This window comes from Oratosquilla oratoria, chromosome 20 (genome assembly GCF_046742065.1).
Source record: "Oratosquilla oratoria isolate Oo_2021 chromosome 20, ASM4674206v1, whole genome shotgun sequence".
NCBI classification, from domain to species: Eukaryota; Metazoa; Arthropoda; class Malacostraca; order Stomatopoda; family Squillidae; genus Oratosquilla; species Oratosquilla oratoria.
The window spans coordinates 57386544-57406694 of record NC_134796.1 but is presented as its reverse complement, the minus strand read 5'-3'; the positions used below and the strand labels follow the sequence as shown (position 1 = coordinate 57406694).

General features: G+C 41.8%; 1 protein-coding gene across 1 annotated transcript; it reads left to right on the top strand.

Moving 5' to 3' along the window:
* The first annotated feature begins 7586 nt into the window (after window positions 1-7586).
* Window positions 7587-8705, top strand: LOC143036343 (serine/threonine-protein kinase grp-like). Its single transcript, XM_076203591.1, has 2 exons — window positions 7587-7844; window positions 7959-8705. Exons 1-2 carry the CDS (start codon window positions 7587-7589, stop codon window positions 8703-8705), a joined length of 1005 nt encoding a protein of 334 aa, XP_076059706.1.
* Window positions 8706-20151: the final 11446 nt, after the last annotated feature.

Below are 20151 nucleotides of genomic sequence, written 5' to 3'. Positions count from 1 at the left end.
ACATAACTATTAGGTTTCTTTTGCTTTCTAAGCATGACGAGTGACTAAGAAAGTGATATAACAAAAATACATACATACATACATATACCAAGGCTTTTTCCCCCTTTCAAGGGAGGTAGCCAAAAAGGGAAAGGCATAAAAACACTCCCACCCATTTCATCCCTAAATACACTCCACACCCCTCCCACCCTCCCTCTCATCTGAGCACCTCCTGGATGACGGGTCATCCCTGCACTTTGCCCACCGCCCTGGGTCAGAAGCAGTGTCGCAAGACCACAGCACTCCACAGCAAGGCCGCTTCATTTGATCGGCGACCCCCCTCTCCGTCCCCCCTTGCATATAAGGAGAGGACAGGGAGAAAATCCCTTCGGGCTACGTTCAAAATTTACTCACACATTACTACCCCACCCCCCACCCCCCTCCCATTCCTCCTCATGCAATCACAACATCATCCATATACAACCATTCTCCACTCACCTCTGTCTTCCGTTCTCTCCCTTCCTTCCTCAACAGACATTCCCCTCTTCCCCAAAAGCCCCCTTCACCCCATCCATCCACCTCATCCTAGGACGTCCCCTCATGTTCACTCCCTCCACATCTGCCTTCCATACCTCTTTTACTAGTCTTTCTTCACTCATTCTTTCCATGTGTCCAAACCAAAAATACGAACAGAATAGAAAGCAAAAAGAAAACATACATCACAAAATAAGAACATAATAAAAAGAGATTTAGTGAGAAAAGGAATGAAACCACTGGAAATTATTAAAAATATATGAAAAGATATATATTGATCTATTCTTAGCACCCGACCTACTTATGGGCCAAATTGTCTCCTGTCGGTATGTTCTCCCTTTGTATTCCTTCGTAAAATGATAACAACGGAATGGAAAAGATGAGGAAAAATAAAAGAAAGGAAGGACCAGACAGACGTGTATCAGGGAAACCAACCACAACAGAACACAACCCGAAAGGAACGAAAAAAATACTAAAAAGGCCTAAGAAAAGATTCATTGAGAAAACGAATGAACCCACTGAAAGTATTAATGAATAAATCAAAACATAAACAAGATCACAATAACACAAATGAAAAAGAGGAGGAAGAAGACCAGAAGAATGGGTCAGGAAAGACGCGTGTTCAGGAAACCAAGCAAAGCAGAACACAACCGAGACGGAATGGAAGTAATATGAGAATCGTGGGCGATGATACTAATTATTAATAACAACAAATGAATAGGAACAACTGCCCCACGCAGCTGGCAGAGGAGACCCAGCACAAGGCAGCTGCGCTCAAGTCCTCACCAGCTTCTCAACCACCGAGAGGATAAATCAACCTCAGCTCAGACGCTGTTGAGAAGCATCCGCGGCATAGATCACGAGTTCTCAACCTGTTTTTCCTTATGTGTACCACGTTCATGCATTGCTGTTACTTGATTTACATATACAATAAATATACATTGAATGTTTATACATATGTAGGAGAGATTACGGTAGAGAGGGGAAAGAGCAAATACGAAGAGGAGGGGAGTGAAAAAGAGAATGGATGAAACAGAGATTATCTAGTGTATGGCAGAGATTATCACTCTGGTTCTCATGATTTCTAGGTTTCTGCGGAACTTGAGCTTTTGTGAGGGATAGTGATCAATTTGTTAAGTGATTAAAGTAGTAGTTGTAGTAGTACCGATGATGATGATGATTGATGGATGATGATGATGATGATGATGACGACGACGATGAATGATGATAATGATGATGACGACGACGACGATGACAACAGTATTGATGACAATACAAATTTGTAATTTTTCCTTTATTTTATATTCGTATTTTTTGCATTGTCATTAACCTGAATGTATAGCTTATGTTTTGCTGGTAGCGTAATCGGAAGCGTGCTGGTCCCACATCCTATTATTTGTGAGTTCGAATCCCGCACTTTTCTTCGATTCCCAGCACAGACTGTTACCTTTCCAACAGGTCCCCAAAGCACATAGGGCAAAGGTGACGGCTTTGGCCGTAACTACTCAGCGCCTTTTGGCGTAGGCTCCTTATCAACTACGGTTTCCTTGGGCCTATTATCAGAAAATTGTATTATCCATATTCGGCAAAATTTAAGTTTAGAAAAAAAAAAAATTATGCCCGAGTTCCTTGAGACATGAAAACTATTTCACGATTTCTGAAAAAAAAAAAAAGCAGGTCTTTAAAACAATGCATTCTATGATCATATTTGGACCTAGCAAAAGGTTATTTGGAGAGCAGATATTCATGTGATGTAAAAAATGCATCCTTATTTGGTTTATCATGATTGCTAAATGCAATCTAAATGATAATGGTCACATGTTCCTGTAATGTAACTTATTTGAAAATGGGCGGAAAGACTTCATTGGTGTAATGTATATCCGAGATTCTCTAAAGACCTCTTAACGGACGTAATTTTTGTTCAAATACCTGAAGGATTCACCGTTTGGCGAAGACATGGAGCTCAACGACACAAAAACCGAAGGAGGAACAGCTGGAGGCCTGGGGCCACAGAAGAATTCCAGGGACCTCGAAATAGGCTTCGAAAGGAGCATTCGAGCCTTACTAAGTGGATGCAGCGACAAAGAGAGAGAAGTCCTGCTTAATAACCACATTGAAGAGATCGAAGTCTTCTTGGAATCTGCAAAGATGGAAGACACTCTTCTCGAATCCTCTGAACACATCTCGCGTGTCTCGAAGACCGCGAAGATTGTAGTCGAAGAGATCAAAAGACCTCAAATAAAAAAACGAAAATTTGTAGAAGAGATTCCAGAGAAAAACAAGAAATTTAAAATTTCAGATCTAAGAAATATAAAAGTACTGAAGTTGTTGGGCAGAGGTTCCTTTGGCTCTGTTTATCTTGTGAAAGATACCACAACTCAAGTACAATGCGCACAGAAATCCATTAGAATTAGAGGTCTAACAAGTCAGACTAAGGAAATTGAAATCCATAGACGACTAGACCATAAGAATGTTGTATCGTTCCTTGGTGAATATAGAGATAGGAAGTTTGTTTACATTTACCTCGAATATGTAAACGGAGGCACACTACAAGACAGAATTGAACCAAGTGGTATGGAGGAGAACCAACTTCAATTCTACTTTAAGCAGTTGATCAGAGGGGTCAAATACCTTCATTCAAAGAAAGTAGCTCACAGAGACCTAAAACCTGAGAACCTTCTCCTGTCCACAACCGAAGATCTCAAAATCGGAGACTTCGGTCTGGCTATAGAGTTCGAGAAGGACAGGTACCTGTGGCAGGTATGTGGCACATCCGGGTACATTGCACCCGAAGTCTTTACTGGAAGATATAGAGGAGAGCCCGCAGACGTTTGGTCTTGCGGCATCATCCTCTTCCAGCTCCTTACCGGTCAGAAGCCTTGGGAGGACGCTCAGACCAAAGATGTTAACTTTGCGATCTGGTCCTCTTCATCTTCAGAAATGCGTCTCCGAAGTCCTTGGAGATCACTGTCCAAGAAAGCTTTTAGTCTCCTTCAAAATATTCTTGCTCGAAAACGAAAATACAGAGCAACGCTTTCAAAGATCAAACAAAACAGTTGGTTCCAAGGTTGAACGAAAAAAAATTCCCATGAAACTCATCTAAACTAAATCATGAGTAAAATTCTAGAAGAAATATCAACAATTAATTCTGAAACATTGGTCAGCATGACCATCTTCTGTTTAAGGTGTATTCATTAACACCATAATTATTCCGAGGTTTCCCTCAGCTGAATAAAATTTCTTGACGCCAACCAAGATCCACACAGCCGATATCACACACACACAGACATATATATATATATATACATATATATATATATATATATATATATATATATATACAAGCAGCGGCTTCGCCACACCTGGCTACGCCGGGTTGTTTGACCTGCGGCGCTTCGCGCTCTGGGCTACGCCCCTTTCTGCTACTGAGATCATAAGGTATGTAAGATGTGTAAATGAAAGGACCTTATGCGAATCATGGTTTTTATTCAGTCTCACATGTAATACGTTTTTTCCTAACCGCAGGAGATTCGTCTCCGCCGTCTGAATGTGTATCAGTGCACATACTGGTTGATTTAAGTTTCGGTGATCTCCGTTCATCCGTGTCTCCTTGAAAACAATCACCTTCCTTTGAAACTCCTGAATAGACGCTTTCACGTTAAACGCTTTAGTGTTGGAATACAACGCAGGGAACTTGTTTCTGTGCTCGTTTCTGAGTCTAGCGGCTAACTCTTTGTTCTCTTTAAACTCCTTCTTGGACACTTCCTTAGTAGCTGTCAGCCACTTCCACAAATGCCTGGATCTTCGTATATAAGCAGCAGCATTTTTCCCGCCATCTTTATCGCCGATAGTTGATGTATGTTAGAAAAATGCCTTAGCGACTGATGAGATTTTTTATATTTAAGATTTTAGAAATCTACGGTTTCGGGAAAATAGACGGAAACGTTTTATAGAAATAATTATATTATATTTATATGATCTGAAAGTTCCTGTGCTCGGCTTTCGCACCATTCTTAACGAAACTCTTGTAGTTTGAGAAATAATGGCACGTAAACGCCTTATCGTCGACTCTTGATATATGTTAGAAAAATGCCTTAAGGACTGATGAGATTTTTTTATATTTGAGATTTTAGAGATCTACGGTTTCGGGAAAATAGACGGAAACGATTTATAGAAATAATTATGCGAAATAATCATATATATATATATATATATATATATGTGTGTGTGTGTGTGTGTATGTGTGCGCGCGCGTATGTGTGTGTGTTTGCGTGTATATATATGCGTTTATATTAGGTTGTGAGTGTTTTTGTATATAAATATATTGGTAGGGTCATGCCTTAGGTATAAACGCGGATATACATTGAACTTTCTACATATATAAATATTATATATATATATATATATATATATATATATATATATATATATATATACAATACTGTATCGTGAACAAGACAGAAGGAGATGAAGGATGGCTGAATCAATTTTTATTCGTCTGGATCAACCCTCCATCAATATCCAGCTACAGCCTGAAGTTTCACTCCCATCAATGAGAAAGCCCAACCAGCAACCTACAGGGAACCCGTCGGCACTCCGTGGGTAGCTATGCGGACACATCTCCCCCGCCACACATTTATGACTTCCTGTCCCAGTGTTTCTTCGCGGGTACAAAATCTCCCCCGCCACACCTCGTATGTCATTCCTGTTTTCACAGTGTATATTGTAACTCCTGAAGATGACCTCTGATTGGGTCGAAAGACGTCTAGAGTAAACAACATGTACCTTGGAGATTCTATCAATACCCTGACCTCCAACCTCCGCACTCTCATTCGAAATATCGAGAGTACTTCTTACAAGTTGAACAATGCTACTACTGCTGTAGACTTCAACAAAGCCTGTATTCAAAATGGCCTCCTTCCAATATATATATATATATGTATATATATATATATATATATGCGTATGTTGCATATCAAACACAGCAACCCCGACATGAATAAGCAGCTTCAAGATCTCCAAATTCTCCCTTCTTCTAAAGCCATGATCGCACATTTCCATATTGATGATGCCCATTCTTCCACCTCACAGCACGGTGAACAATTGACCACCCCACGGCGGGGGTGATCAATTGTCATTGCTGGGGTTTCTGTCATTTTTTCCACCTCTCATAAGTTAGTACTTATTTCATATTATTTGTTTGTTTGTAACCTCTCCTTAGCTCATTTATGTAACACTATTTCTGTATATTTCCGATTTGACTTTTGTATGTATTATTCTGCCTTGAAATACGTCGCCTTGCTCGCAGTATTGAACAAGTTAGCAAGAAAATTGTGAGTTGTCATCATGCTATTATATACAATATATATATATATATATATATATATATATATATATATATATATATATATCACGTGCAAACCACTCTTGGAGAAAAGAAGACTGAAGAGGATTGCAGTTTGCGATCGAAATATATAGATATGTACTGCAATCTTCTTCAGTAGATATCTACAGAAGAGAATTGCTGTTTGCAATCGAAATATATAGATTCCCCTTCTCCAGTCTTTTTTACTCCTACAGTGGTTTTCACGTGATTGAGAGTTGTATGATTAAATTTTTCACCTGTAGTATATATATATATATATATATATATATATATATATATATATATATATATATATATATATATCACTCATAAATCGTGCTATATGATCCGTAAGCTCTCATCCGGGAGGGTAATCCTTATTGATCACGAGTCGAGCACGTGAACCAAGACCATGGTAAATCACACAACTATAGAGATACAAGAGATTACACGCACAAATATTCCTTTTCAACCAAGCTTTCGTCATTCGCTTTCCTAATTGTCTCAGTCGATCTCTTTGGCATATCTTATGGTAAACCAAATATAATAAATATACATTGAATGTTTATACATATGTAGGAGAGATTACGGTAGAGAGGGGAAAGAGCAAATATGAAGAGGAGGGGAGTGAAAAAGAGAATGAACGAAACAGAGATTATCTAGTGTATGGCAGAGTTTATCACTCTGGTTCTCATGATTTCTAGGTTTCTGCGGAACTTGAGTTTCTGTGAGCGATAGTGATTAAAGCAGTAGTTGTAGTAGTACCGATGATGATGATGATTGATGGATGATAATGATTAATGGATGATGATTGATGGATGATGATAATGAATATGAAGATGATGATGATGATGATGATGGGAAGACCTAAAACATAACAGTTAGGCCAGATATCTTGCAAAAAGTTTTTCGTTGTCTGACTTTTTAATGCACATAACTACGACGACGATGAGGACGACAGTATTGATGACAATGAAATTTTGTGTAATTTTTCCTTTATCTTGAATATTCGTATTTTTTGCATTGTCATTAATCTGAATGTATAGCTTATATTTTGCTGGTAGCGTAATCGGAAGCGTGCTGGCCCCACATCCTATTATTTGTGAGTTCGAATCCCGCACTTTTCTTCGATTCCCAGCACTGACTGTTACCTGTTCCAACAGGTCCCCAAAGCAAATAGGGTAAAGGTGATGGCTTTGGCCGTAACTACTCAGCGCCTCTTGGCGTAGGCTCCTTAACAATTATGGGTTGCTTGGGCCTATTATCAAAACATTGTATTATCCATATTATGCAAAGTTTAAGTTTAGAAAATAAAAATAAAAATTTCTTTTTATGTCCGAGTTCCTTGAGACATGAAAATTACTTCACGACTTCTGCAATGAGAAAAAAAAAGAATAAAAATGCAGGTCTTTATAACAATGCATTCTATGATCATATTTGAACCTCACAAAAGGGTATCAGGGGAGCAGATATTCATATAATGTCAACAAAATGCATCCTTATTTGGTCTATTATGATTGGTAAATGCAATCTAAACATGGTCTCCACCTGTATAAATGATAATGGTCACATGTTCCTGTAACGTAACTTACGTGAAAATGGGCGGAAAGACTTCATTGGTGTAATGTATATCCTAGATTCTCTAAAGACCTCTTACCGCAAGTAATTTTTGTTCAAATACCTAAAGGTTTCACCGTTTGGCGAAGACATGGAGCTCAACCACACAACAACCGAAGGAGGAACAGGAGCTGGTGGCCTAGGGCCACAGAAGAATTCAAAGGACCTCGAAAGGAGCTTCGAAAGGAGCATTCGAGCCTTACTAAGTGGATGCAGCGACAAAGAGAGAGAAGTCCTGCTTAATAACCACATTGAAGAGATCGAAGTCTTCTTGGAATCTGCAAAGATGGAAGACACTCTTCTGGAATCCTTTGAACACATCTCGCGTGTCTCGAAGACCGCGAAGATTGTAACAGAAGAGATCAAAAGACAGAAGATAAAAAAACGAAAAATTGTAGAAGAGATTCCAATGAAAAACAAGAAATTTAAAATTTCGGATCAAAGAAATATAAAAGTACTGAAGTTGTTGGGCAGAGGTTCCTTTGGCTCTGTTTATCTTGTGAAAGATACCACAACTCAAGTACAATTCGCACGAAAATCCATTAGAATTAGAGGTCTAACAAGTCCGACTAAGGAAATTGATATCCATAGAAGACTAGACCATAAGAACGTTGTATCGTTCCTTGGCGAAGATAGAGACAGGAAGTTTGTTTACATTTACCTTGAATATGTAAACGGAGGAACATTGCAAGAGAGAATTGAACCAAGTGGTATGGAGGAGAACCAAGTTCAATTCTACTTTAAGCAGTTGATTAGAGGGGTCAAATACCTTCATTCCAAGAAAGTAGCTCACAGAGACCTAAAACCTGAGAACCTTTTCCTGTCCAGAACCGAAGATCTCAAAATCGGAGACTTCGGTCTGGCTATAGAGTTCGAGAAGGACAGGTACCTGTGGCAGGTATGTGGAACATCCGGGTACATTGCACCCGAAGTCTTTACTGGAAGATACAGAGGAGAGCCCGCAGACGTTTGGTCTTGCGGCATCATCCTCTTCCAGCTACTTACCGGTCAGAAGCCTTGGGAGGACGCTCAGACCAAAGATGTTAACTTTGAGATCTGGTCCTCTTCATCTTCAGAAATGCGTCTCCGAAGTCCTTGGAGATCACTGTCCAAGAAAGCTTTTAGTCTCCTTCAAAATATTCTTGCTCGAAAACGAAAATACAGAGCAACGCTTTCAAAGATCAAACAAAACAGTTGGTTCCAAGGTTGAACGAAATTAAAGCGCATGAAATTCATCTAAACTAAATCATGAGTATAATTCTAGAGGAAATATCAACAATTAATTCTGAAACATTGGTCAGCATGACCATCTTCTGTTTAAGGTGTATTCATTAACACCATAATTATTCCGAGGTTTCCCTCAGCTGAATAAAATTTCTTGACGCCAACCAAGGTCCACACAGCCGATATCACACACACACACACAGACATATATATATATATATATATATATATATATATATATATATACAAGCAGCGGCTTCGCCGCACCTGGCTACGCCGGGTTGTTTGACCTGCGGCGCTTCGCGCCCTGGGCTACGCCCCTTTCTGCTTCTGAGATCATAAGGTATGTAAGATGTGTAAATGAAAGGACCTTATGCGAATCGTGGTTTTTATTCAGTCTCACATGTAATACGTTTTTTCCTAACCGGAGGAGATTCGTCTCCGCCGTCTGAATCTGTATCAGTGCACATACTGGTTGATTTACATTTCGGTGATCTCCGTTCATCCGTGTCTCCTTGAAAAAAATCACCTTCCTTTGAAACTACTGAATAGATGCTTTCACGTTAAACGCTTTAGTGTTCGAATACAACGCAGAGAACTTGTTTTTGTGCTCATTTCTGAGTCCAGCGGCTAACTCTTTGTTCTCTTTAAACTCCTTCTTGGACACTCCTTAGTAGCTGTCAGCCACTTCCACAAATGCCTGGATCTTCGTATATAAGCGGCATCGTTTTTTCCCGCCATCTTTATCGCCGATTCTTGATATATTTTAGAAAAATGCCTTAACGACTGATGAGATTTTTTATATTTGAGATTTTAGAGATCTACGGTTTCGGGAAAATAGACGGAAACGATTTATAGAAATATTCATATGTTTATACATATATATATATATATATATATATATATATATATATATATATATATATATATATCACCAATAAATAGTGCTATATGATCCGTAAGGTTTCATCCGGGAGGGTAATACTTATTGATCACGAGTCGAGCACGTGAACCAAGACCATGGTAAATCACACAACTATAGAGATACAAGAGATTACACGCACAAATATTCCTTTTCAACCAAGCTCTGGTCATTCGCATTCCTATTTTTCTCAGTCGATCTCTGTGGCATATCTTATGGTAAACCAAAGTGTTTTAAACCAAGATTATTGCATTACCAAGCGATTAAGTCTATTTCTATCAGGAAATACCAGTTTTCCAAAATTTGCATGACACGTCTACGTTGGTTTTCAATCTGGATATCTAGTACAATGCTCAAGTGTTTTTTATGTTTGATTGTGGGGCATGGGAATTGGGAAAAAATCTAGAAAAGAGGATGAAAGGAAGTAAGACAAGGGGGAAGAGGTGACAATGGGGGAAGACTGGTGAAGGGAGGAGAGGGGGCTTGGGTAGGGGGAGGAGAGGAAAGGGGGAGGAAAGGGAGGAGAGGGGTTGGATAGGGGGAAGAGAGAAAAGGGAGGAGAGGGGTTGGGTAGTGGGAAGAGAGGAAAAGGGGGAGAGGGGTTAGGTAGGGGGAAGAGAGGAAAGCGGGAGGAGAGGGGTTGGGTATGGGGAAGAGAGGAAAGGGGGAGGAGAGGAAAGGAGAAGGAGAGGAAAGAGGAAGGAGAGGAAAGGGGGAGAACGCGAAAGAGGGAAGAGAAGAAAGGGGGAGGAGAGGAAAGGGGGTTGAGAGGAAAGAGGGGAGGAGTGGAAAGGGGAAGGAGAGGAAATGGGGAGGAGAGGAAAAGGGGAGGAGAGGAAAGGGGAAGGAGAGAGGAAAGGGGGAGGAGAGGAAAGGGGGAAAGGAGGAAAGGGGGGAAAAGGGGGAGGGGAGGAAAGGGGGAAATGAGAAAGGAGGGAGGAGAGGAAAAGGGGAGGAGAGGAAAGGGGAAGGAGAGGAAAGGGGGGGAGAGGAAAGGGGGGGAGAGGAAAGGGATGAGGTCGAGATAGGGGTACTAGGAGAGGAAGGTGGAGGTGGAAGGAAAAAGTGGGGGGGGAATGAAGAGAGGGGGAGGTGGGGGAAGGGGAGACGAGAAGCGGAGTGGGGGGGGAAAATGGCGAGAGGAGAGCGGAAAAGGAGGAGAAGGAGAGAAAGAAGGGAGGAGAGAAGAAGGGAAGGACAGAAGTAGGTTAGGAGAAAAGATAGGCGAGGTGAGGTGGAGAGAAAAGGAGGGGGAAGGGAAGGGAGGGATAGGAGAGGGAGGAGAGACAAGAAGGGGAGAAGAGAATGAGGGGAGGAGGGGAGGAGAGAAGGCGGGGAGGAGAGGAAGGAAGGAGAGAAGGAAGGGAGGAGAAAAGGAGCGAAAGGAAGGAGAGGAGAGAATGTTGGAATGAGAGAGGGAGGGGAGGAGAGAAGGAGAGAAGGGGAGAGGGGGAGGAGAGAAGGAGAAGAAGACGGGAAGAAAGAAGGAGGGGAAGAGAGAAGGAAAGAAAGAGAGAGAAGGTGGGGGAAGAGAGAAAGATGGGAAGAAAAAAAGGGGAGAGAGAATGGGGAGAGAAGGTGGGGAGGAGAGGAGTGGAGGAAAGAAGGAGGGGAAGAGGGAGGAGAGGAGGAAGGGATGAGAGAAGGAAGGGAGGAGAGAAGGTGGGGAGGAGAGAAGGAAGGATGGAGAAGAGGGGAGGAGGGAAGGAAGGATGGAGAGATGGAAGGGAGAAGAGAATTAGTGAAGAAGAGAAGTAGGGAAGGAGATAAAGGTGAGTTGAGAAGGAGGGGAGGAGAGAAGGAAGAGAGAAGTAAATGAGGGGAGGAGAGGAGGAGGGGAGGAGAGAAGCAGCCGAGGAAAGGAGAAAAGGAGGGAGGGAGAAGAGGAGGGGAGGAGAGAAGGAAGAGAGGAGGAGATGAGGGGAGGAGAGAAGGAAGAGAGAGGAGAGTGAGGTGACGAGAGAAGGAAGAGAGAAGTGAATGAGGGGAGGAGAAAAGGAAAGGAGGAGAGGAAATGGGGGAGAAGAAAAGTAGGGGAAGAGGGGAAAAGGAGGAGAGAAGGGAAAGAGAGGAGGAGGGTAAGAGAGGAGCAGGGGAGGAGGGGGAGAAGGTGAGGAGAGAAGGAGGGGAGGAGAGAGGGTTAAGGAGGAGAGAAAGAGGGAAGGAGAGAAGAGAATGTGAGGAGAGATGGAGGGGAGGAGAGGAGGAGGTGAGGAGAGATGGAGAGGAGGAGACAATGAGGGGAGGATGGCAGGGCAGGAGAGAAGGAGGAGAGGAGAGATGGAGGGGAGGAGGAAAGGAGAGGAGGGGGAGGAGAGGAGGAAGGGAGGAGAGGAGGGGGAGGAGAGGAGGGGGAGGAGAGGAGGGGGGGGAGAAGAGGAGTGGGGAGGAGAGGAGGAGGGGAGGAGGAGGAGGAGGGAAGAAGAGGAGGAAGGGAGAAGAGGAGGAGGGGAGGAGAGAGGGGTGGGGATGAGACGGGGTGAGGAGAGATGGAGAGAAGGAGACAATGAGGGGAGGATGGCAGGGGAGGAGAGGAAGGAGGAGAGGAGAGATGGAGGGGAGGAGGAAAGGAGAGGAGGAGGGGAGGGGAGAAGGGAGGGGAGGAGAGAAGGAGAGGAGGGGAGGGGAGAAGGGAGGGGAGGGGAGAAGGGAGGGGAGGGGAGAAGGGAGGGGAGGGGAGAAGGGAGGGGGTAGAGGGTATGGGTAGGAGAGAAAGAGGGGAGGAGAGAAGGAAGGGGAGGGGAGAAGAGGAGAGGCGAGAGAAGGAAGGGGAGGGGAGAAGGTAGGGGGAGGGGAAAAGGAAGGGGAAGAGAGGAGAGAAGGAAGGGGAGGGGGAGAAGGGAAGGGGGAGAAGAGAAGGAGGGGGAGAAGAGAATGAGGAGGAGAAGAGGGGGGAGGAGTGACTCTAGTTATGGCTTGTAGTTGACCAGGGCTTATATCCTTGTGGACAATATAGGGCTGCTGCCGTGCAGGAGGAGGAAGAAGAGGAAGGAAGGGGAAGGAAGGGAAAGAAGACGAAGGGGAAAGTGGCACTCATTTCCATAACTTTTCACTCGGCCACAGTATGTCATAACACATGGTTCAGGTTGGTAATGAAAAAGCTTGGATATATTTTTTGTCACTGCTACTTTCATCACTAAATAAATAAAAATATATCTATCTATAAACCAAAGGCTTTTATTCGTGGTTTCCGGGGCTGGTACCTGGTCGGTCTTCAATCTTGCAGATGGTCCGGAACTGTTCGCACATGAACGCAAGTGACGGTGGGTGTCCACGGTATCCCACTGCAAGGGCGATACCTGGAGGAAACTAATATATCACACAGTGATGTCAACAAGTCACTTCAGGTCCGAGGTGACCAGCGGTCGCGGGCCATTACACGGAGTAGATGCCCTTCCTAACCTCTGCGCCGCGACCAGAATTCGAACCGACGACGAATCCCCGCGCAGTTGACAGACTCGCGCTTTACCAACCGAGCCACGGTGGGCCACCTAGGGTTTCTTCCTCCATATAAAAGGAGGTAGTCAAGTCAAAGGCACGTACCATCTCTCACTCTTTCCACTCCCATCCACCACTTTTCTTCCCTCTGATCACATCTCTTCGTGGATAAATGAGAAATAATAATATGAGATGTTTACTAGTACGATAAACATTTAGTTGGGAGGTTCAGTGCAGTGACTTGTTGTCGAGTAATACTTCTCTCCATCAACACAATTCCTTACGAAGTAGTTCTTGGCAACGAAATTATTACTAGAAGTCGTTAGGAAGGTGAAACGCGTGGGTTCCTGTCCTGATTAAAAAACAGAGGTTAGGCGAGTCATTTACACTAAGCATTTGTCCCCCATCACCTAAACCAAAGTCCTTTCTTAAGGCACCGTCCTCTTAACCCTGTAGATGGTAGTTCCTGACGCAAAGCTGATTCAGCTTTGATGTTATTTGCAAGCAGTGAATAGAGAAGACGGTGAGGAGCCTTCACCAGGAGACGCGTAGCTATACATGAAGCCATCATCTTGCCCTATTTATGCACTTGAATTGTTAGGGCAGGTAACGATCACTGCTAAGGATCGAAGAGAATACGGGATTCAAAGGATTACAAAAGAGGAGCATGCCGACAGGAGACCTTTTGGTCCATAACTACGTCGGATGCGAAAAAAATATATAATAATGATAGAGAAATTAATAAATAAACAAATAAATCAATAAAACTATAATAATATAAATAAGAGTAAATAAAAGAAATAAATCGGTAAAGTTAAACAATAAACAAACAGGTAAATCGTAAATAATAATAAATGGATAGATAAATAATAATAAGTGATAAACAAGCATATAATAATAAACAGAGACAAATAATAACAAATAAACAAATAAAATAATTGGCAGGCATTACAGTATCTTATCTAGGTGTTTATCTAAACGAATCTTAAAGTTTCGAATTGAAGTACATTGCACTACCTCTGCAGGAAGTTTATTCCATTCATTAACTACACGGTCGGGGAAGTTGTTTCTACCCCCTTCCAAAATAAATCTATTTCCTGACAACTAAGCGAATACGAAACCATTTGCAAAACGATATATAATCGTCTGAGATCCAGTAACTATCAGTTATTAGTGCGTGCCTCCAACTTAGTTTGTGATCCCAAAACTACACCGAATACATAATTAAACTGATGACGTCATGGCATACCTATACCCATGACGTCACAGCTAAGGTCTCATCATTGTGACATCCCAATCATGATTGGTTATCAAGATGAGTCAGGTACTGAAGACTAAGCCTCATCCCTTGGGATTGGGCATCCTATTCAGAGAGAGATGCGGGATATTGGTTACGTGATTGGGTGAATTTGAGTGTGATGAGGAGATGGAGATGAGATAGGAGAAGAAGAAGAGTAGCCTACGGAAAGGGGTGAAACGTAAGAGTAAAGAAGGATTAAGTGAGAATCTGTAGAAACTGGGAAAAAGGATAAAGATATAAGAGGAGAAGAAGAGAATAATGAAGACAGTCGAATAGTAGGTGTAAAGTAAGATGAAGAAATTGAAAAAAAGTGAAGAGAGGCAGTTTAAATAGGGAAGACGTAAAACATAACAGTTAGGCCAGATATCTTGCAAAAACTTTTTCGTTGTCTGACTTTTTAATGCACATAACTATTAGGTTTCTTTTGCTTTCTAAGCATGACGAGTGACTAAGAAAATGATATAACAAAAATACATACATACATACATATACCAAGGCTTTTTCCCCCTTTCAAGGGAGGTAGCCAAAAAGGGAAAGGCATAAAAACACTCCCACCCATTTCATCCCTAAATACACTCCACACACCCCTCCCACCCTCCCTCTCATCTGAGCACCTCCTGGATGACGGGTCATCCCTGCACCTTGCCCACCGCCCTGGGTCAGAAGCAGTGTCGCAAGACACAGCACATCCACAGCAAGGCCGCTTCATTTAATCGGCGACCACCCCTCTCCGTCCCCCCTTGCATATAAGGAGAGGACGGGGAGAAATCCCTTCGGGCTACGTCAAAATTTACTCACACATACTACCCCACCCCCCCTCCCATACCTCCTCATGCAATCACAACATCATCCATATACAACCATTCTCCACTCACCTCCGTCTTCCGTCCTCGCCCTTCCTTCCTCAACAGACATTCCCCTCTTCCCCAAAGCCCACTTCACCCCATCCATCCACCTCATCCTAGGACGTCCCCTCATGTTCACTCCCTCCACATCTGCCTTCCATACCTCTTTTACTAGTCTTTCTTCACTCATTCTTTCCATGTGTCCAAACCAAAAATACGAACAGAATTGAAAGCAAAAAGAAAACATACATCATAAAATAAAAATAAAATAAAGAGATTTAGTGAGAAAAGGAATAAAAACACTGAAAATTATTGAAAATAAATGAAAAGATAAATATTGATCTATTCTTAGCACCCGACCAACTTATGGACCAAATTGTCTTCTGTCGGTATGTTCTCCCTTTGTATTCCTTCGTAAAATGATAACAACGGAATGGAAAAGAGGAGGAAAAAGAAAAGAGAGGAAGGACCAGACAGACGTGTATCAGGGAAACCAACCACAACAGAACACAACCCGAAAGGAACGAAAAAATACTAAAAAGGCCTAAGAAAAGATTCATTGAGAAAGCGAATGAACCCGCTGAAAGTATTAATAAATAAATCAAAATATAAACAAGATCATAATAACACAAATGAAAAAGAGGAGGAAGAAGACCAGAAGGATGGGCCAGGAAAGACGCGTGTTCAGGAAACCAAGCAAAGCAGAACACAACCGAGACGGATTGGAAGTAATATGAGAATCGTGGGCGATGATGATAATTATTAATAACAACAAATGAATAGGAACAACTGCCCCACGCAGCTGGCAGAGGAGACCCAGGACAAGGCAGCTGCTGTAGCTCAAGTCCTCACCAGCTTCTCAACCGTCGAGAGGATAAATCAACCTCAGCTCAGATGCTGTTGAGTAGCATCCGCGACATACATCATGAGTTCTCAACCTGTTTTTCCTTATGTATACCACGTTTAAGCATTCCTGTTCATTGATTTACATATACAATAGATATGCATTGAATGTTTATACATATGTAGGAGAATTTACGGTAGAGAGGGGAAAGAGCAAATACGAAGAGGAGGGGAGTGAAAAGGAGAATGGATGAAACAGAGATTATCTAGTGTATGGCAGAGATTATCACTCTGGTTCTCATGATTTCTAGGTTTCTGCGGAACTTGAGCTTTTGTGAGGGATAGTGATCAATTTGTTAAGTGATTAAAGTAGTAGTTGTAGTAGTACCGATGATGATGATGATTGATGGATGATGATGATGATGATGATGACGACGACGATGAATGATGATAATGATGATGACGACGACGACGATGACAACAGTATTGATGACAATACAAATTTGTAATTTTTCCTTTATTTTATATTCGTATTTTTTGCATTGTCATTAACCTGAATGTATAGCTTATGTTTTGCTGGTAGCGTAATCGGAAGCGTGCTGGTCCCACATCCTATTATTTGTGAGTTCGAATCCCGCACTTTTCTTCGATTCCCAGCACAGACTGTTACCTTTCCAACAGGTCCCCAAAGCACATAGGGCAAAGGTGACGGCTTTGGCCGTAACTACTCAGCGCCTTTTGGCGTAGGCTCCTTATCAACTACGGTTTCCTTGGGCCTATTATCAGAAAATTGTATTATCCATATTCGGCAAAATTTAAGTTTAGAAAAAAAAAAAAATTATGCCCGAGTTCCTTGAGACATGAAAACTATTTCACGATTTCTGAAAAAAAAAAAAAAAAAGCAGGTCTTTAAAACAATGCATTCTATGATCATATTTGGACCTAGCAAAAGGTTATTTGGAGAGCAGATATTCATGTGATGTAAAAAATGCATCCTTATTTGGTTTATCATGATTGCTAAATGCAATCTAAATGATAATGGTCACATGTTCCTGTAATGTAACTTATTTGAAAATGGGCGGAAAGACTTCATTGGTGTAATGTATATCCGAGATTCTCTAAAGACCTCTTAACGGACGTAATTTTTGTTCAAATACCTGAAGGATTCACCGTTTGGCGAAGACATGGAGCTCAACGACACAAAAACCGAAGGAGGAACAGCTGGAGGCCTGGGGCCACAGAAGAATTCCAGGGACCTCGAAATAGGCTTCGAAAGGAGCATTCGAGCCTTACTAAGTGGATGCAGCGACAAAGAGAGAGAAGTCCTGCTTAATAACCACATTGAAGAGATCGAAGTCTTCTTGGAATCTGCAAAGATGGAAGACACTCTTCTCGAATCCTCTGAACACATCTCGCGTGTCTCGAAGACCGCGAAGATTGTAGTCGAAGAGATCAAAAGACCTCAAATAAAAAAACGAAAATTTGTAGAAGAGATTCCAGAGAAAAACAAGAAATTTAAAATTTCAGATCTAAGAAATATAAAAGTACTGAAGTTGTTGGGCAGAGGTTCCTTTGGCTCTGTTTATCTTGTGAAAGATACCACAACTCAAGTACAATGCGCACAGAAATCCATTAGAATTAGAGGTCTAACAAGTCAGACTAAGGAAATTGAAATCCATAGACGACTAGACCATAAGAATGTTGTATCGTTCCTTGGTGAATATAGAGATAGGAAGTTTGTTTACATTTACCTCGAATATGTAAACGGAGGCACACTACAAGACAGAATTGAACCAAGTGGTATGGAGGAGAACCAACTTCAATTCTACTTTAAGCAGTTGATCAGAGGGGTCAAATACCTTCATTCAAAGAAAGTAGCTCACAGAGACCTAAAACCTGAGAACCTTCTCCTGTCCACAACCGAAGATCTCAAAATCGGAGACTTCGGTCTGGCTATAGAGTTCGAGAAGGACAGGTACCTGTGGCAGGTATGTGGCACATCCGGGTACATTGCACCCGAAGTCTTTACTGGAAGATATAGAGGAGAGCCCGCAGACGTTTGGTCTTGCGGCATCATCCTCTTCCAGCTCCTTACCGGTCAGAAGCCTTGGGAGGACGCTCAGACCAAAGATGTTAACTTTGCGATCTGGTCCTCTTCATCTTCAGAAATGCGTCTCCGAAGTCCTTGGAGATCACTGTCCAAGAAAGCTTTTAGTCTCCTTCAAAATATTCTTGCTCGAAAACGAAAATACAGAGCAACGCTTTCAAAGATCAAACAAAACAGTTGGTTCCAAGGTTGAACGAAAAAAATTCCCATGAAACTCATCTAAACTAAATCATGAGTAAAATTCTAGAAGAAATATCAACAATTAATTCTGAAACATTGGTCAGCATGACCATCTTCTGTTTAAGGTGTATTCATTAACACCATAATTATTCCGAGGTTTCCCTCAGCTGAATAAAATTTCTTGACGCCAACCAAGATCCACACAGCCGATATCACACACACACAGACATATATATATAGATACATATATATATATATATATATATATATATATATATATATATATATATATATACAAGCAGCGGCTTCGCCACACCTGGCTACGCCGGGTTGTTTGACCTGCGGCGCTTCGCGCTCTGGGCTACGCCCCTTTCTGCTACTGAGATCATAAGGTATGTAAGATGTGTAAATGAAAGGACCTTATGCGAATCATGGTTTTTATTCAGTCTCACATGTAATACGTTTTTTCCTAACCGCAGGAGATTCGTCTCCGCCGTCTGAATGTGTATCAGTGCACATACTGGTTGATTTAAGTTTCGGTGATCTCCGTTCATCCGTGTCTCCTTGAAAACAATCACCTTCCTTTGAAACTCCTGAATAGACGCTTTCACGTTAAACGCTTTAGTGTTGGAATACAACGCAGGGAACTTGTTTCTGTGCTCGTTTCTGAGTCTAGCGGCTAACTCTTTGTTCTCTTTAAACTCCTTCTTGGACACTTCCTTAGTAGCTGTCAGCCACTTCCACAAATGCCTGGATCTTCGTATATAAGCAGCAGCATTTTTCCCGCCATCTTTATCGCCGATAGTTGATGTATGTTAGAAAAATGCCTTAGCGACTGATGAGATTTTTTATATTTAAGATTTTAGAAATCTACGGTTTCGGGAAAATAGACGGAAACGTTTTATAGAAATAATTATATATTATATTTATATCATCTGAAAGTTCCTGTGCTCGGCTTTCGCACCATTCTTAACGAAACTCTTGTAGTTTGAGAAATAATGGCACGTAAAACGCCTTATCGTCGACTCTTGATATATGTTAGAAAAATGCCTTAAGGACTGATGAGATTTTTTTATATTTGAGATTTTAGAGATCTACGGTTTCGGGAAAATAGACGGAAACGATTTATAGAAATAATTATGCGAAATAATCATATATATATATATGTGTGTGTGTGTGTGTATGTGTGCGCGCGCGTATGTGTGTGTGTTTGCGTGTATATATATGCGTTTATATTAGGTTGTGAGTGTTTTTGTATATAAATATATTGGTAGGGTCATGCCTTAGGTATAAACGCGGATATACATTGAACTTTCTACATATATAAATATTATATATATATATATATATATATATATATATATATATACAATACTGTATCGTGAACAAGACAGAAGGAGATGAAGGATGGCTGAATCAATTTTTATTCGTCTGGATCAACCCTCCATCAATATCCAGCTACAGCCTGAAGTTTCACTCCCATCAATGAGAAAGCCCAACCAGCAACCTACAGGGAACCCGTCGGCACTCCGTGGGTAGCTATGCGGACACGACATCTCCCCCGCCACACCTCGTATGACTTCCTGTCCCAGTGTTTCTTCGCGGGTACAAAATCTCCCCCGCCACACCTCGTATGTCATTCCTGTTTTCACAGTGTATATTGTAACTCCTGAAGATGACCTCTGATTGGGTCGAAAGACGTCTAGAGTAAACAACATGTACCTTGGAGATTCTATCAATACCCTGACCTCCAACCTCCGCACTCTCATTCGAAATATCGAGAGTACTTCTTACAAG